Below are 15,512 nucleotides of genomic sequence, written 5' to 3'. Positions count from 1 at the left end.
AGCTGAAGAGCTGAGTGACAGCACCCAGGCCCAGAGTTCAGGCCCCACGACCTGACCCAAAAAAAAATAAATCACAGTACAACACCCCCCCCCCCACATAAATGGTGGTAGAGTACCTGCCTGGAAAGCATGAGGCTTTGAGTTCAATCCCCTGTATTAAGGAGGGAAAAAGCTGAATAGGATTAAATGAAAAGAAAAAGTTACAAAGACCCAAGAAACCAGATTATCTTAGACTCCTTACCAGTTTTGATCTCCACTCCTCATGACAGAAGAGGCTAAACATAGCTTCTCCCTGATGGACCATGGCTCTGTGGGGCCTGTACTCAGCAGCTTGTGTTCTAAAAAGAAAGAAGACTTCTAGATACCCACTGAGATAGTAGTTTTAAGCCCCCCAAAAGCTAAGAGCCTAAAACAAATATTCCAACTTGTTGGGACAAAGTAAACTATCACCTTTTTTCCCCCTTGTCAGTTCTAGGGCTTGAACTGTGGGCATGGTCACTGCCCCTGAGCTTTTCTGCTCATGGCTAGTGCTCTAAACTTGAGCCATGGCTCTACTCCTGGCTTTCTGGAGGTTAACTGGAGTTAAGAGTCCCAGGCTACCTTTGAATGGCAACCTTCAAATCTCAACCTCCTGAGTAGCTAGAATTACAGGCATGAGCCACCCGGCACCTAGCTCCAAATTCTATTTTTAAACTATCATGAAAACTTGATTTTTGGGCTGGGAATGTGGCATAGTGCCTAGCATGCATGAATCCCTGAGTTCGATTCCTCAATACCACATAAACAGAAAAAGCTGGAAGTGGAGCTGTGGCACAAGCAAAAGCAGTTCAGGGACAGTCCCCAGCCCAGGCCTTGAGTTAAACCCAGGACTGGCAAAAACAACCTTGATTTTTGTCACACCAATGAAATATCACCACTGACTGTGGTACCTGCATGTGAATCACAGAACATTTTAAAGTCAGCTTTTCTTTATTTAAAAAAGAAAATGGACAGAGTTGGGAAGGTGGCTCAGTGGTAGAGTGCTTGCCTCCCATGCATGAGGCCCTGGGTTCCATTCCTCAGCACCACATAAAACAGAAAAGGCCAGAAGTGGCACTGTCACTCAAGTGGTACAGCCCCAGCCTTAAGCTGAAGAGCTCAGAGACAGCACCCTGACCTAGAGTTAAAGCCCCACGACCAACAGAAAAAAAAGAAAGAAAATGGATTATCAGGTTAAAGTGAAGCAGTTACAGCCACGCACCAGTGTAAACCTAGCTACTCAAGGCTGAAACCTGAAGACCACGGCTGGAAGCCAGCTCCGGGAAGAAAATCCCCTGACTCTTTAACTACTCAAAAACCGGAAGTGGAGCCGGGCGCCGGTGGCTCATGCCTGTAATCCTAGCTACTCAGGAGGCTGAGATCTAAGGATCACGGTTCAAAACTAGTTCAAAGCCAGCCCGGGCAGGGAAGTCCCTGAGCCTCTTATCTCCAATAAACCACTAGAAAACCGGAAGTGGCGCTGTGGCTCAAGTGGTAGAGCGCTGGCCTTGAGCTGAAGAGCTGAGGGACAGTGCCTAGACCCTGAGTTCAAGCCCCATAGGCGACTGACATAAAAAAAAAAAAGGGAGGGAGGAGGAAGTGGGGAGATGATCCCAATTTTTTTTGGGTCCGGTTGTGGGGCCTGAACTCTGGGCTCTACCACTTGAGCCACAGCGCCACTTCCGGCTTTTTTCTTTTCTGTTTATGTGGCGGCTTTTTTTTTTCCTGCTTATGTGGTGCTGAGGAATCGAACCCAGGGCCTCATGCATGCAAGGAAAGCGCTCTACCACTGAGCCACCCTCCCAGCCCCGAGGAGTCCAATTTTTAAGAACACTTCATTCTAATTTGAACGCAAATACATTTCCCAAGATCCCGAGCGGGCATTCACCTAAGGCTCCGCCTCCTCGTTAGCATAAACCTGTTTACTCATCAGCCGCCCCGCCCCCAACTGTCGAGCCTAAAAAGACATTTTCGGTCGGTGAAATACGCCAAACGCAATTTCTCTGGTGGGAGGAAAAAAAAAAAAGCCCACGGTTAAAAGACAAGTGCTCACTCGTCTGCCACACACGTTCGTCAGGAAACAAATGGCTCAGCTCTCTCCGACTCACAGCTCTTTGCGTACACGCCCAAGTTTCTGGAAAGCCTCAACGTTTAGCCCACCGAGCCCCTAACCCATAAAGACCAGCGAAGCTGCCGCTCTGGAGCCTTCGTTCCCTCCCTAACACACAAGCGCCTACACGCCGGCTCTCGCGACGCCGCCGACAGTGCATCTCGGAAGGCCGCGGGCTCTCGGGAAAACCACTCTCTAACGCGTGTGGAAAAAAAGAAAAACAACGGAAAACTCGGTGCCTCGTCTCGGCTGTACTAAGGCCTACCACACAAAAGCTACTCCAATACTCACTGCCTGTGCCGGTCGCCATTTTGGCCTCGTACTCATGAACGCAGCCAGAGACGGTCGGTACGGCCGAACTCCGGGGACTCTGGGAAATAAAATAACGGCGTTTGTTCGCGATGCCTCCTGGGAAATGTAGTTCTTTTTTTCAAGAGGAAGCGGACAACTCCAGTTTTTCCGTTCGCTTCCGGAAATAAGTGCTGTTAAGGAAGTGCCAATGATAGCACTGAAGCGTCAGAACGTCCTTGAGGCTTTTTAACGAAAGAAATGTGTGGCGTTCAGGATAAACGCGTAAGCACGAGGCCCTGAGTTCATAGCTAAAAACAACAACAAAACAACCCGGAGACAAATCCTTCCTAGGTGAAAACGCTAACCCGGATGTACTTTTGAGGTGAGAGGTCAAACTGAACAAACGGTCTCTTTCCCTAACCCCTCCCACTTTCCTCACGCTGATTGGGAACCGCAGGTTTTGCTTTCTGATTGGCTGAACGAACTGCGCGCGTACTTTAAAACATTGTATCAGAAACAAAGCTGCCCCTCGTGGGCGGAGTTGATCTCTCTCCCAGCGAAAGTTCGGGTTCCGCCAAGGGCTGGGAGTTGGTACCAGGGAAGCAGCGAAGATCCCGTCTCCTGGTAAGTGTGCGGATGCGCTATAACCCAGTTTATCAGCTCTTGCTCCTGTGGAATAGGCATTCAGAGAGCGGAGCAGCAGCGCTCTCTCGCTCACTCTCCTCTCTCTCTCTCTTCTTAATACTCATACTTTCTATGTGAACCTTGGAGTGAGTCTGGGAAAAGATCCTAGGGATGCTAGCACCACCTCCACAGCACTGCTTGCCAGACACCCTCTTTGGAGCGTGGCCTTCTGCTTTTAAAGCCAGTTAACTCTTGATACCTGTTCGCATTTAGAAATGCGACGCTGATCTGCGGACTGGTTTGTTCCTCTCATCCCCATCCCCTTTGCAGATAATGGAGGTGAATAGGGTTGAAATTCAGGCAGCAGGACCGGGTCATGAGGCACCAATAGTTCGCATCTATAATTGTTAATTTTCTTTTCCTTACTCTTGTTCCTTTTTAGACGTAGGCTTTTTCCTACTGTCATGTCTCAAGGCATCCTCTCCCCGCCGGCAGGCTTGCTGTCCGATGAGGATGTCGTAGTATCTCCTATGTTTGAGTCCACAGCTGCAGATTTGGGATCTGCAATGCATAAGAAACTGTTGTCAGACTGCTCTGTCATTTCCACCTCCTTGGAAGACAAACAGCAGGTAAAAGAGTTGGAGTGTGACTTGGGGCAGAAAGTGATACCCTCAGCCTAATAGTTATGCATACATCTAATAGAAGATCATAGATCTGTAATCCTGATAATGTGGGAGAACAATTCAAATTTAAAGGTGTGTTTATAAAAGTAACTATTACTTGTATTAATGCAGTACCCTCAAGTGCATGTTCAGTCTTGAGAGTAGAATAATCATATCTCATGGAGCCTGTTTTTGTTATGTAACTTGTATAGGGCTGAAAGATGTAGCTTAATGGTAGAATCTATGCTGACCATTTGTGAAGCCCAAGTTCAAATCCCAGCACATAAACAAAAAATTATTTGCAGAGCCATAACATGCAGCATTCATAACATTCAAACATTCATGTTTTAGTAATATCAATCATAGCTTCTATTTAGCCCCTCTTTCTGTGTTGCTAGGGTTTCTCAGCTGTAGCATGATTAATATTTGGGGGCCAATTCTTTGTATTCAGGGGTTGTCCTGTGCTTGTAGGATGCTTAGTAGCATTTCTGGCCTCAAACCACCAGATGTCAGTGATACCTTCCCGCTTGTTCTAATGTCCCCTAGAGGGTGGGAAATGGCAATAGTTGAAAACCACTGCACTATGTCATGTGTTAAAGTTAACTTATATTGGTTACACCTTTTTCCTCTCTTAGAATCTCCTTCATGAATCTCTTTCATGAAAACAGGACCCTTGAAAATATCTTTCACTAGAACCACTAAAGCCTCTTAACATTCCTAAGCCATAGTAGGCATTCTAAATATCTATTGAATGAATGAGATGGATGCTATTATTAACCTCATTCTTTAGATAAGAAAACTAAGGCTGGAGCTGGGGATATGGTTTAGTGGTAGAATGCTTGCCTAGCATGCATGAGGCCCTGGGTTCAATTCCTTCATACCATATATATAAAATTTTAACTAAGAAAAAGAGAAAAACTAAAGTAAAGAAAAAAAAATTTTGGGGTCCGGTCAAGGGGCCTGAACTCTGGGTCTGGGCGCTGTCCCTCAGCTCTTCAGCTCAAGGCTAGCGCTCTACAACTTGAGCCACAGCGCCACTTCCAGCTTTTTTCTTTTTTGCTTATGTGGTGCTGAGGAATCGAACCCAGGGCCTCATGCATGCAAGGCAAGCGCTTTACCACTGAGCCACCTTCCCAGCCCCTTAAAGAAAATTTTAAAGTCTTATAGTTCCTAGACGGAATTGGGAGTCAAAGTCAGGTGTGTTCTACTATGTTGTACTGTGCTTTGTTGAAATGTCACATGTTGATTTTTATACAGTCAATAGAGTTCTAAGTCAGATATTTAATAGGGCAAGCCAGGTTTTCAGGATAATGAGGAAATAAGGAAAGGTAACAAAGAAGAGCTCATGTGGGTTGACATGATTGTGTAATCAAAGGATACTTGCATTCAGTTGGAATGGACCATGTTAGCATGATTTCTAGGAACTATGCCTTGTGCCATTTGCTCAGAGGTAACTTCTAAGATTAATCTGTAGTTTCTGTCTGGAATTTTGCTACAGGTTCTGTGTGAGGATAATACAGAGAAGGTAAAAGTATATCTCCGAGTCAGGCCCTTGTTACCTTCAGAGTTAGAAAGACATGAGGATCAGGTAAGTGTTTAAAGAAGGAATGATGAAGTACATAAGAAATTACCCAGGAATATTTCCTTCAGTGGTAACATTTTCCCCCTTCTTAGGGCTGTGTACGTATTGAGAATTTGGAGACCCTTGTTCTGCAAGCACCTAAAGATTCATTTGCTCTAAAGAGCAATGAGCGGGGAATTGGCCAAGCCACTCACAGGTTCACATTTTCTCAGGTATGGATATACTGGGCTATGAAAACTGATCAACATTTAAAAACAACTTTTATTTATCTTTTTGTGCTGGTATTAGGGCTTGAAATCAGGGCATGAATGCTGTCCCATACCTTTTTTGCTCAAGGATGGCACTATACTACTAGAGTCACAACTCCACTTCTAGGTTTTGCTGGTTAATTGGAGTTAAGAGTCTCAGGAGCTTTTCTGTCCAAGCTGGCTTCCAGCTACGATCTTCAGATCAATCAGATTAAACTGTGATCCTCAGATGGCACTCAGATATAACATGTGTGAACATGCATGCAAGTCCATCCTAGGGCTTGAACTCAACAGAGCCTGGACACTGTCTTGGAGTTTTGTTGTTGTTTGGCCAGTCCTGGGGCTTGAACTCAGGATCTGGGCACTATCCCTATGCTTCTTTTGCTCAAGGCTAGCACTCTACCACTGGAGCCACAGCACCACTTCCAGCCTTTTCTGTTTATGTGATACTGGGAAATAGAATCCAGGGCTTCATGCATGCTACCACTAAGCCACATTCCCAACCTGTCTTGGAGATTTTTTTTTTGCTCAAAGCTAAAGCTCTACCAGTTGAACTACAGCTCCACTTCTGGCTTTTCTTTTCTTTTCTTTTTTGTGAATTAAAAATAAGAGTCTCACATGGGCTTTCCTACTCAGGCTGATTTCAAATCACAGTCCTCAGATCTGAGCCTCCTGAGTAGCTAAGATTGTAGGCATGGTCCACTGACACCCAGCTCAACTTTAGAGTGACTTTTCTAGTGGGATGTTAATCTATGTCAAGTACTTTTTTGCACTTAGTCTTAAAATTTCTGTTGTTATCCCTATTATTCGTATTTTCCCAACAAGGATACTATACTCAGCAAAGGTATTCTGTTAAGCCATAGAGCTTAGCCAATGTTAGAGCTATGAATGGAGACCCATCCATCTCCAAAGCCCACAGTTATAGCCATTATATTGCCCACATTGTATATGCAGGTTTAGGATTAGTTTATAGCATTGCCTAAGTGTTTGTTTATTTGGATAAAAGATGGACTTACAAAGTGTTTGAGTACTCAATGTTTAGGAACAGCTGGAGAAAGAGCTTCATCTAAAGAGCAGAAAGTACCTACTTGAATGGTCTTCAGAGCCAACCACCCAAAAAGATTTATTTGCTGGCTCTTATAGGAGACATGTGGGAGATAAAGGATGGACTCTGAAACCAGGTTACACTGGTGACTCACACTTGTGATCCTAGCTACTCAGGAGGCCAGGATCTGAGAATTGTGGTTCTAGCTAGAGTACACAGAAAAAGTCTGTGAAACTTATCTCCAATTAACTACCAAAAATCTGGAAACAGAGCTATAGTTCAAGTAATAGAGCATTAGCAAAAAAAGTTCAGGGTTGGGCACTGGTGGCTCAGGTCTGTAATCCTAGCTACTTAGGAGGCTGAGATCTGAGGACTGCAGTTTAAAGCCAGCCTCATCAGGAACGTCCATGAGACTCTTATCTCCAATTAACCACCAGAAAACCAGAAGTGGCACTGTGGCACAAGTGGTAGAGCACTCACCTTGCGCTAAAGAGCTGAGGGACAGTGCCCAGGTCCAGAGTTCAAGCCCTAGGACTGGCACACACAAAAAAAAGATGGCCTCTGAGAAACTTGGATGTGTTTCTAGATATTTGGGCCAGAAGTAGGACAGGCAAACTTCTTCAACCTGACTGTGAAGGAGATGGTAAAGGATGTACTCAAAGGACAGAACTGGCTCATCTATACATACGGAGTTACCAACTCAGGGAAAACCCACACAATTCAAGGTAAGTGGTAAGAATTCACAGAATTTATTTATTGTGCTGGCACTGGGGCTTGAATTCAGGGTTTAGGCACTGCCCTTTAGCTTTTTTTTCACTCTACCACTTGAGCCAAAACTCTACTCTTGACTTTTTTGGTGGTTAATTGCAGATAAGTATCTCACAGACTTTCCTGCCTTGGCTGGCTTTGACCCATGTTCCTCAGATCTCAACATACTGAGTAGTTAGGATTACAAGTGTAAGCCCCAGCACCTGATTCACCAGGTTTCTGATTTGCATGCAATAATGGTCTTTACCTTTTAATACCCTGAGTTATGAAGAGAAAGAGACTTGCTTCAGCTGTCCATCTTTTCTCTGACCCTAGGTACCATCAAGGATGGAGGAATCCTTCCCCGGTCACTGGCTCTGATCTTCAATAGCCTCCAGGGACAACTTCATTCAACACCTGATCTGAAGCCATTGCTCTCCAATGAGGTAATCTGGCTAGACAGCAAGCAAATTCGACAGGAGGAAATGAAAAAGATGTCCTTGCTAAATGGAGGCCTCCAAGAGGTGAAGTGTTGGTATGCATGAAGGTAGGGAGGAATAAGGGGTATACATCTCAGGAAAGTTTTTGTGCTTACTTTCTCTCTGTTCTCCAGGAAGAGCTATCTACTTCCTTGAAGAAGAATGTCTACATTGAAAGTCGGATGGGTACTAGCACCAGTTTTGATAGTGGCATTGCTGGGCTCTCTTCAAGCAGTCAGTTTACTAGCAGTAGCCAACTGGATGGTATGTATTGGACCTGGGTTCTATGCCAATAATAGTAGGGACATACTCCCTGTTCCCTACAGGTCTATAAGGGTTGCAGACCAAAGGTTGCAATATTAGGTTCCATTTTTTTTTTTTTTGGTCGGTCGTGGGGCTTGAACTCTGGGCCTGGGCGCTGTCCCTCAGCTCTTCAGCTCAAGGCGAGCGCTCTACCACTTGAGCTACAGCACCACTTCCGGTTTTCTGGTGGTTTATTGGAGATAGGAGTCTCACGATCTCTCCTGCCCGGGCTGGCTTTGAACTGCAATCCTCAGATCTCAGCCTCCTGAGTAGCTAGGACTACAGGCATGAGCCACCAGCGCCCGGCTTAGGTTCCATTTTATGAGATGGATTGCTCTAGGGTTGAAAAGACTCTACATTGGCTTCTTCCTCAGAAACAAGTCAACGGTGGGCACAGCCAGACACTGCCCCAGTTAGTGTCCCAACAGACATTCGCTTCTCTATCTGGATCTCCTTCTTTGAGATCTACAATGAACTGCTATATGACCTGTTAGAACCACCTAGCCAGCAGCGTAAGAGGCAGACTCTACGGCTGTGTGAGGATCAAAATGGCAATGCTTATGTAAAAGGTATGTGAATGTGAGGGAGGCTACAGAAACTCTGGAAGGGATGTGGAAACTAGGGAAGGAATTGAGTGTTCCTGCCTTATATCTTTCTCTCCTTTGGCTCCAGATCTCAATTGGATTCATGTTCGAGATGCTGAAGAAGCTTGGAAACTCCTCAAAGTCGGTCGTAAGAACCAGAGCTTTGCCAGCACCCACCTTAATCAGAACTCTAGCCGAAGGTGAGTTATAAAAATAAACCCTTCACTGTATCTGGGGAACTTTAGTTTTCTGCCTGGTTATGGAAGGGATGCAATTGACTTTTCTCTTTTTCTTAACTTTTAGTCACAGTATCTTCTCAATCCGAATTCTGCACCTTCAGGGGGAAGGAGATATGATCCCCCAAATCAGCGAGTAAGTTGTTTTTTTTTTTTTAAATTTTAATTTTTTGTGAACATACTGTACAGAGGGGTTATAATTACCTGGGCAAGATAATGAGTACATTTCTTATTAAGCATTGCAGCCTCCTGCTTTGTTTACCCTTCACATCCCTTCTCAGCCTCCCCTCCCCACCCACCCCCCCACCCCCACGAGTAAGTTTTTATTCTTAGACATTTTGGCCACTTAGTAGTTGTGGGAGTAGAGGAGAGGTCTTCAGCGGAATTACTTGTTCTCTCTCAGATATAGATTCCCAATAGGCCCTCCCTTCTCCAGAACTTATGATGGGCTAGCTTATTCACACAAGGTTCTTATGACAGACACTGGGCATCATCATTCTAGGTTGTCACTCTGTGATCTGGCTGGCTCAGAGCGCTGCAAAGATCAAAAGAGTGGTGAACGGCTAAAGGAAGCAGGGAACATTAACACATCTCTGCACACCCTGGGCCGTTGTATTGCTGCCCTTCGCCAAAACCAGCAGAACCGGTAAGCTGTGAGGTGGGAAGGCTGGGAGGCTGGTCAATTTGTTAAGACTTACTGATCATCAATGGGGATGGTGCTGGGATACTCAGAGAATAAGTTCTGCTCATAACTCTATGTTCCTGATTCTTTGTCAGGTCTAAGCAGAACCTGGTTCCCTTCCGTGACAGCAAGTTGACTCGAGTGTTTCAAGGCTTCTTCACAGGTAGAGGCCGTTCCTGCATGATTGTCAATATCAATCCCTGTGCATCTACCTATGATGAGACACTGCATGTGGCTAAATTTTCAGCCATTGCTAGCCAGGTGAGAATCTTTGGATGTGAGATGCCTGCTTTGAGCTGGTAACTTCATGAAAGCTATTAAAAACTATTTAAGAAGTTAATGTGGCTTTTTTGTTGTTGTTGCTTTTGGGCTTTTTTTTCCCCCTCGTCTAGCTTGTACATGCCCCACCTATGCATCTGGGACTCCCATCCCTGCGTTCATTCATCAAAGAGCACAGTCTTCAAGCATCATCTGGCTTAGAAAAAGGGAGTAAGGCAGACCTAGGTCTTGATGACCACATTGAAAATGAAGCTGACATCTCTGTATATAGCAAGGAGGTAAGAATACAAGAAAGTTTTTGTGAATAACTACTCAAATTTTATTGCCAATCCTGGCAGAAAAGTGTGAGACTGTTTCCAAAATACCCAGCAAAAGGCTGGTCTGGAGGCATGGCTCAAAGGGTAGAACACCAGCCAAACAAGCAAGCTAAGCAAGAATGAGGCCTTGACTACAAACCTTAAAACTGCAAAAAAAAAAAAAAAATTATGGCAGCTGAGTATCAGTGGCTCACACCTGTAATCCTTGCTACTCAAGAGGCTGAGATCTGAGGATCAAAGCCAGCCCGGGCAGAAAAGTCCCTGTGAGACTTATCTCCAACTAACCACTCAAAAACCAGATGTGGAGCTGTGGCTCAAGAGATACAGAGCACTAACCTTGAGCACAAAAAGGCTCAGGAACAGTGCAGCAGCTTCATGACTACACACTCCATACTACCTTCCAAATAGGCTTTCCCTATTTGGAACATAGGCGATTTATGATTTCTGACACGTTGTTCCTAGGAGCTCCTTCAGGTGGTTGAAGCTATGAAAACATTGCTTTTTAAAGAACGACAGGAAAAGCTGCAGCTGGAGATGCAGCTCCGTGATGAAATTTGTAATGAGATGGTAGAACAGATGCAACAACGGGAACAGTGGTGCAGGTACAGTACCTTCTGAGTGATCCCTCTACATTAACTGGCAGAAGGCAGAAATATGTACTAGGATGAAGTTGTGCGTCAAGTGTTCTCCAGTTCATTCCCTAGAATCTTCACTCACTTCTTTCCTCCTGACAGTGAACATTTGGATGCCCAAAAGGAACTATTAGAAGAAACATATGAAGAGAAACTAAAGATCCTTAAGGAATCACTAACAACTTTTTACCAAGAAGAGATTCAAGTGAGTTGCCCTGAACCTATCCAAACTAGTTGTTCAGATTTATTTCCATCACTAGATTGCCTCACACAAACAGATTTTATAAACTGGTAAGTGCAGGTATATATAATTCACTTTGCTATGTAGGTGTTCCATCTCTGCTTAGTTAATCAAGGAAAAGGCAAAAATGACTAACAAAAAGCATTTTGAGGCTTAAATTAACCGTTAAGAAGGATTTTATTCATTTATTCAACATCATGTCCTGAAGTATATGATATACAGAATTGTATTCTCTTCTTTCCTCTTAGGAGCGGGATGAAAAAATTGAAGAGCTAGAAGCTCTCTTGCAAGAAACCAGACAGCAGCAGGCTGTGACTCATCAACAGTCAGGACCTGAATTGTCCCTGCGACGGTCACAGAGGTTGGCAACTTCTGCCACCACACAGCAGCTCCAGGAGGCTAAAACTAAACTAGAACAATGCAAAGCAGAGCTAAGCTCCACCACTGAAGGTGAGGAAGGGAAGGAGGCAGGAAGCATGATAGTGCTTCTGGGAAAGACATTGTATTCAAACCTAGGTCTTTGTTTCCTTTGGTGGTACTGGGGATTGAATTTAGGGCCTTATACCTGTCAGAAGGCCTAAGTTTGACAGGCTCATGGCTCCCATAGTAGAGTACCTGCTTGACTCCCAACAAAATTTTGTGCAACATTCACTCTAGGATGCATTGACCACTTCACTTTTGTGCACTCACATGCTCATAGCCTACAAACTATTCCTTAGCTTTTTTGCTCGACTGGTGCACTACCACCTAAGCCAAAGCTGTATTTCCAGCTCTTCTCTGGTTAATTGGAGACAAGAGCTCACAGACTTTCCTGCCTAGGCTGGCTTTGAATGGTGACTCTTACATTTCAGCCTCCTGAATAGCTAGGACTATAGGTGTAAACCACCAGTGCCTGGCTTGACTTCACTCTTAAAATTTGGTATAAGCTACTGTTAACTCAATCTGGGAAGCTTGGCACTGGTAATTCATGCCTAAAATTCTAACTACTCAGGAGGCTGAGATCTGAAGATCTGTGTTCAAGGCAAGCACTCTACCACTGAGCCACCTTCCCAGCCTAGGCATGAAGGTCCATAAGAATATTTCAATCACCAAAAAGCTGCAAGTAGACTACAGTGTCTCAAGTGGTATATGAGCAAAAAAGTTAAAGGACAAGGCTCTTAACTCAGGCTCTGAACTTGAGCCCCAGGACTGGCACATGCACATGAAAGGTAAGTCCAAAGCTGAAAATTCCACACATTCAAGTTTCCTGTTTCCCTCCCTCAGAGCTACAGAAGTACCAAAAAATGTTAGAACCACCACCCTCAGCCAAACCTTTCACAAGTGATGTGGACAAGAAGTTAGAGGAAGGCCAGAAGGTAATTTCCTTTCTCAGTTCTTTCTCAAAGTTCTTAGCAAAGACAACTTCTAAAGTATAAAGCTCTCTTATATCAGTTCATGTGAGTACAAGGTGTTTTTTTTCCCCCAGTCCTAGGGAATGGTTTACCTTTCTTTCCTAAAACTTTTCTTAAAACGGCTCTCCACCATAATCACTATTCTAGTTGGTATTAGTCATGATCTTATTCCCACTCTTTCTCAGAACATAAGGCTGCTGCGATCAGAACTTCAGAAAGTTGGCCAGTCCCTCCAATCAGCAGAAAGGGCCTGTTGCCACAGCACTGGAGCAGAAAAACTTCGTCAAGCTTTTACCACTTGTGATGACATCTTAATCAAACAGGTAAGGGCAGTTTGTTACCCTCTTCCATCCCCCCTCTCCCTACCTCCTCTACTTCTTTCTGCTTCCTCCAATGCTACGTGAAAAAGGGAAGAGGATGGAAAAAAGATTTTCAGGTGGAACTTAGAGGAGTTTTTTTGGTTTTTTTTTTTGGTGGGTCGTGGGGCTTGAACTCTGCACCTGGGCGCTGTCCTGGAGCTCTTCAGCTCAAGGCAAGCAATCTACCACTTGAGCCACAGCACCACTTCCGGTTTTTATTGGAGATAAATCTTCTTGCCTGGGCTGGCTTTGAACCACGATCTGCAGATCTCAGCCTACTGGATAGCTAGGATTACAGGCCTGAGCCACTGGTGCCTAGCAAGAGTTACTCTTTCTTGCAAAATAAAAATAATCTTTGTCCAGCATATACTTACCAGGAAGTCTGTGCCAACTGATACTATAGGCACTTGATTGGGAGGCAGATACTATCATACTTTGTTGATCGTACTACTACTATTTTATGTATTAATTAGAAAAAAAGTAACAAGCTATGACAAACTGTCTATTTAACCCAGAGCAAGGACTCTACCTGAGCTATATCCAGCCTAGTATGTTTCTTGCCAATAAGATACATCCTACCTTCAGGATCTTAAAATGTGAGAGAAAAATGACTAGGTAGCATTTGATATCTTGGGACTAAGGCTCTTTTAAGTTTACACAAACTCTGAAGTACATACTACATTATGTGTTAGAAAATATCACTGTTCAGGGGCTGGGAAGGTGGCTCAGTGGTTGAGTTCTTGCCTTGTATGCATGAGGCCCTGGGTTCGATTCCTCAGCACCACATAAGCAAAAAGAAAAAAGCCGGAAGTGGTGCTGTGGCTCAAGTGGTAGAGCGCTGGCCTTGAGCTGAAGAGCTGAGGGACAGCGCCCAGGCCCAGAGTTCAGGCCCCACGACTGGACCCAAAAACAAACAATAAAAAAAAAAGAAAATATCACTGTTCAGCTCTGCTTATGTCTAGGAATCAAAATATACACCATTCAGTTACAATCATCTTTGAAGACACAAAATACTAACATATATCATACACCTCGATTCTTCTCCTTGCTGGAGTTTGAAATCAGGGCCTAGTGCATGTTAGGTCTTCTATTACAGGAGGCATGCCCCAAGCTTACCTTGCTCTTATTTCTGTAATGTAGAAGACAGAAATGTTTTCTCTAACTTTGCTCATGTCCCTTAGGACCAGACCCTGGCTGAGCTGCAAAATAACATGATGCTAGTGAAACTGGACCTTCGGAAGAAGGCAGCATGCATTGCTGAGCAGTATAATACTGTCCTAAAGCTACAAGGCCAGGCTTCTTCTGCCAAAAAACGCCTTGGTGTCAACCAGGAAAACCAACAACCAGATCAGCAACCACCAGGGAAGAAACCATTCCTTCGAAACTTACTTCCCCGAACACCCACCTGCCAAAGCTCAACAAACTGCAGTCCTTATGCTCGGATTTTACGCTCAAGGCACTCTCCTTTACTCAAATCTGGGCCCTTTGGCAAAAAATACTAAGGCTATAGGGAAGAGAAATACAGCTATTGCCCTGAAGTGGAACAATTGCTCAGCCTAATACTCTTAAGCTTTGCCATATACTTGGAACTTTATCCAGAATGTAATACTCAGATATTATTTTTTCCTCTTTTGTATTATAATCACCTGTATAATCTCATTCTTTTCACATATGGTTTTTATGCACACAAAAATTTAAATAAAGATATTATTGTTCACATTTTTATTTGAATTCCAAATTTAGCAAAAACATTAAAGCAACTTTTAAAAAAAGGCAGAAAAACTGACACAAACTTCATTTCATTCTAGCTAATGGGAATCTTGCACAGGAATAGCAATAGAAACCAGACACTAACTAGTGAAAGAAGGCTTAATAAGAAATGAATCCAAGTGTCACTAGATAGTCTTAAGCTTTAATATAAAATGAAGTATCACACATTAAAAGGTGAGTAAAAATGTTCAAGGAACAACACAAGGATGGATCCTAAGCTCAGAATAACCCATAGCATCTCTTGTATAAATTCATTACAACAGACAAATAGCATATTATCTACTGAACACATGCACAGGCCTGAAACCTTCAATGAGCACCATAACAATGATTCCCATATGGTCTAAACAAATAGGGCTGGGGGAAAAAAAAAAAGTATTAGAGATAAGAAAAACAGACCAGGGCTGGGAAGGTGGCTCAGTGGTAGAGCGCTTGCCTTGCATGCTCAAGGCCCTGGGTTCTATTCCTCAGCACCACATAAGAAAAAAGCCGGAAGTGGTGCTGTGGCTCAAGTGGTAGAACGCTAGGCTTGAGCTGAAGAGCTGAGGGACAGCGCCCAGGCCCAGAGTTCAGGCACCATGACCAGACCCCCCCAAAAAAAACAAAACAAAAGAAAAACAGACCAGCATGAAGAACACTTACTTTTACCTATAGTTATTTTCGAATGTCCATGAAATGATCTGTAATCCTGGAAATGGAGCAGTAGCTTAACTGGTATAGAGTGCCAGCCTTGAGCAGAAAAAGTCAAGTGAGTGTGAGGCCCAGAGTTCAAGCCTCAGTATTAACACAAAAAAGACTATTCCTGCCAGGCGCTGGTGGCTCACGCCTGTAATCCTAGCTACTCAGGAGGCTGAGATCTGAGGATGGAGGTTCAAAGCCAGCCCAGGCAGGAAAGACTGTGAGTCCTATCTC

General features: G+C 44.1%; 2 protein-coding genes across 8 annotated transcripts in view; one reads left to right on the top strand and one right to left on the bottom strand.

Annotated features, from left to right (window-relative positions):
* Nucleotides 1-2,486, bottom strand: part of Brd8 (bromodomain containing 8) — a 54,277-nt gene extending 51,791 nt beyond the window's left edge. For all 6 annotated transcript variants that reach the window (XM_013020423.1, XM_013020418.1, XM_013020422.1 and 3 more), the window contains exons 1-2: nt 2,420-2,486; nt 242-338 (exon numbers count right to left, since the gene is read on the bottom strand). In XM_013020423.1, coding sequence (XP_012875877.1) covers nt 242-338; nt 2,420-2,438 — 116 coding nt within the window. In that variant the 5' untranslated portion in view covers nt 2,439-2,486. The remainder of the gene's footprint in view (nt 1-241; nt 339-2,419) is intronic.
* A 479-nt stretch (nt 2,487-2,965) lies between these two features.
* Nucleotides 2,966-14,996, top strand: Kif20a (kinesin family member 20A). Of its 2 annotated transcripts, none has more exons than XM_013020432.1 (19): nt 2,966-3,043; nt 3,486-3,672; nt 5,204-5,293; nt 5,380-5,499; nt 7,167-7,305; nt 7,664-7,773; nt 7,941-8,070; nt 8,484-8,678; nt 8,782-8,893; nt 8,997-9,065; nt 9,432-9,575; nt 9,707-9,872; nt 10,004-10,168; nt 10,670-10,809; nt 10,942-11,044; nt 11,329-11,530; nt 12,344-12,435; nt 12,657-12,794; nt 14,012-14,996. In XM_013020432.1, exons 2-19 carry the CDS (start codon nt 3,508-3,510, stop codon nt 14,330-14,332), a joined length of 2,601 nt encoding a protein of 866 aa, XP_012875886.1. In that variant the 5' UTR covers nt 2,966-3,043; nt 3,486-3,507; the 3' UTR covers nt 14,333-14,996. The 2 variants fall into 2 exon arrangements, with proteins under 2 accessions (XP_012875886.1, XP_012875885.1); XM_013020431.1 differs by having other exon boundaries at nt 7,664-7,851; nt 14,012-14,599.
* Nucleotides 14,997-15,512: the final 516 nt, after the last annotated feature.

The sequence above is a fragment of the Dipodomys ordii genome, unplaced genomic scaffold (assembly GCF_000151885.1).
Source record: "Dipodomys ordii isolate 6190 unplaced genomic scaffold, Dord_2.0 Scaffold50, whole genome shotgun sequence".
NCBI classification, from domain to species: domain Eukaryota; kingdom Metazoa; phylum Chordata; class Mammalia; order Rodentia; family Heteromyidae; genus Dipodomys; species Dipodomys ordii.
The sequence above is the reverse complement of the archived record's forward strand: the minus strand, read 5'-3'. Positions and strand labels throughout refer to the sequence as shown.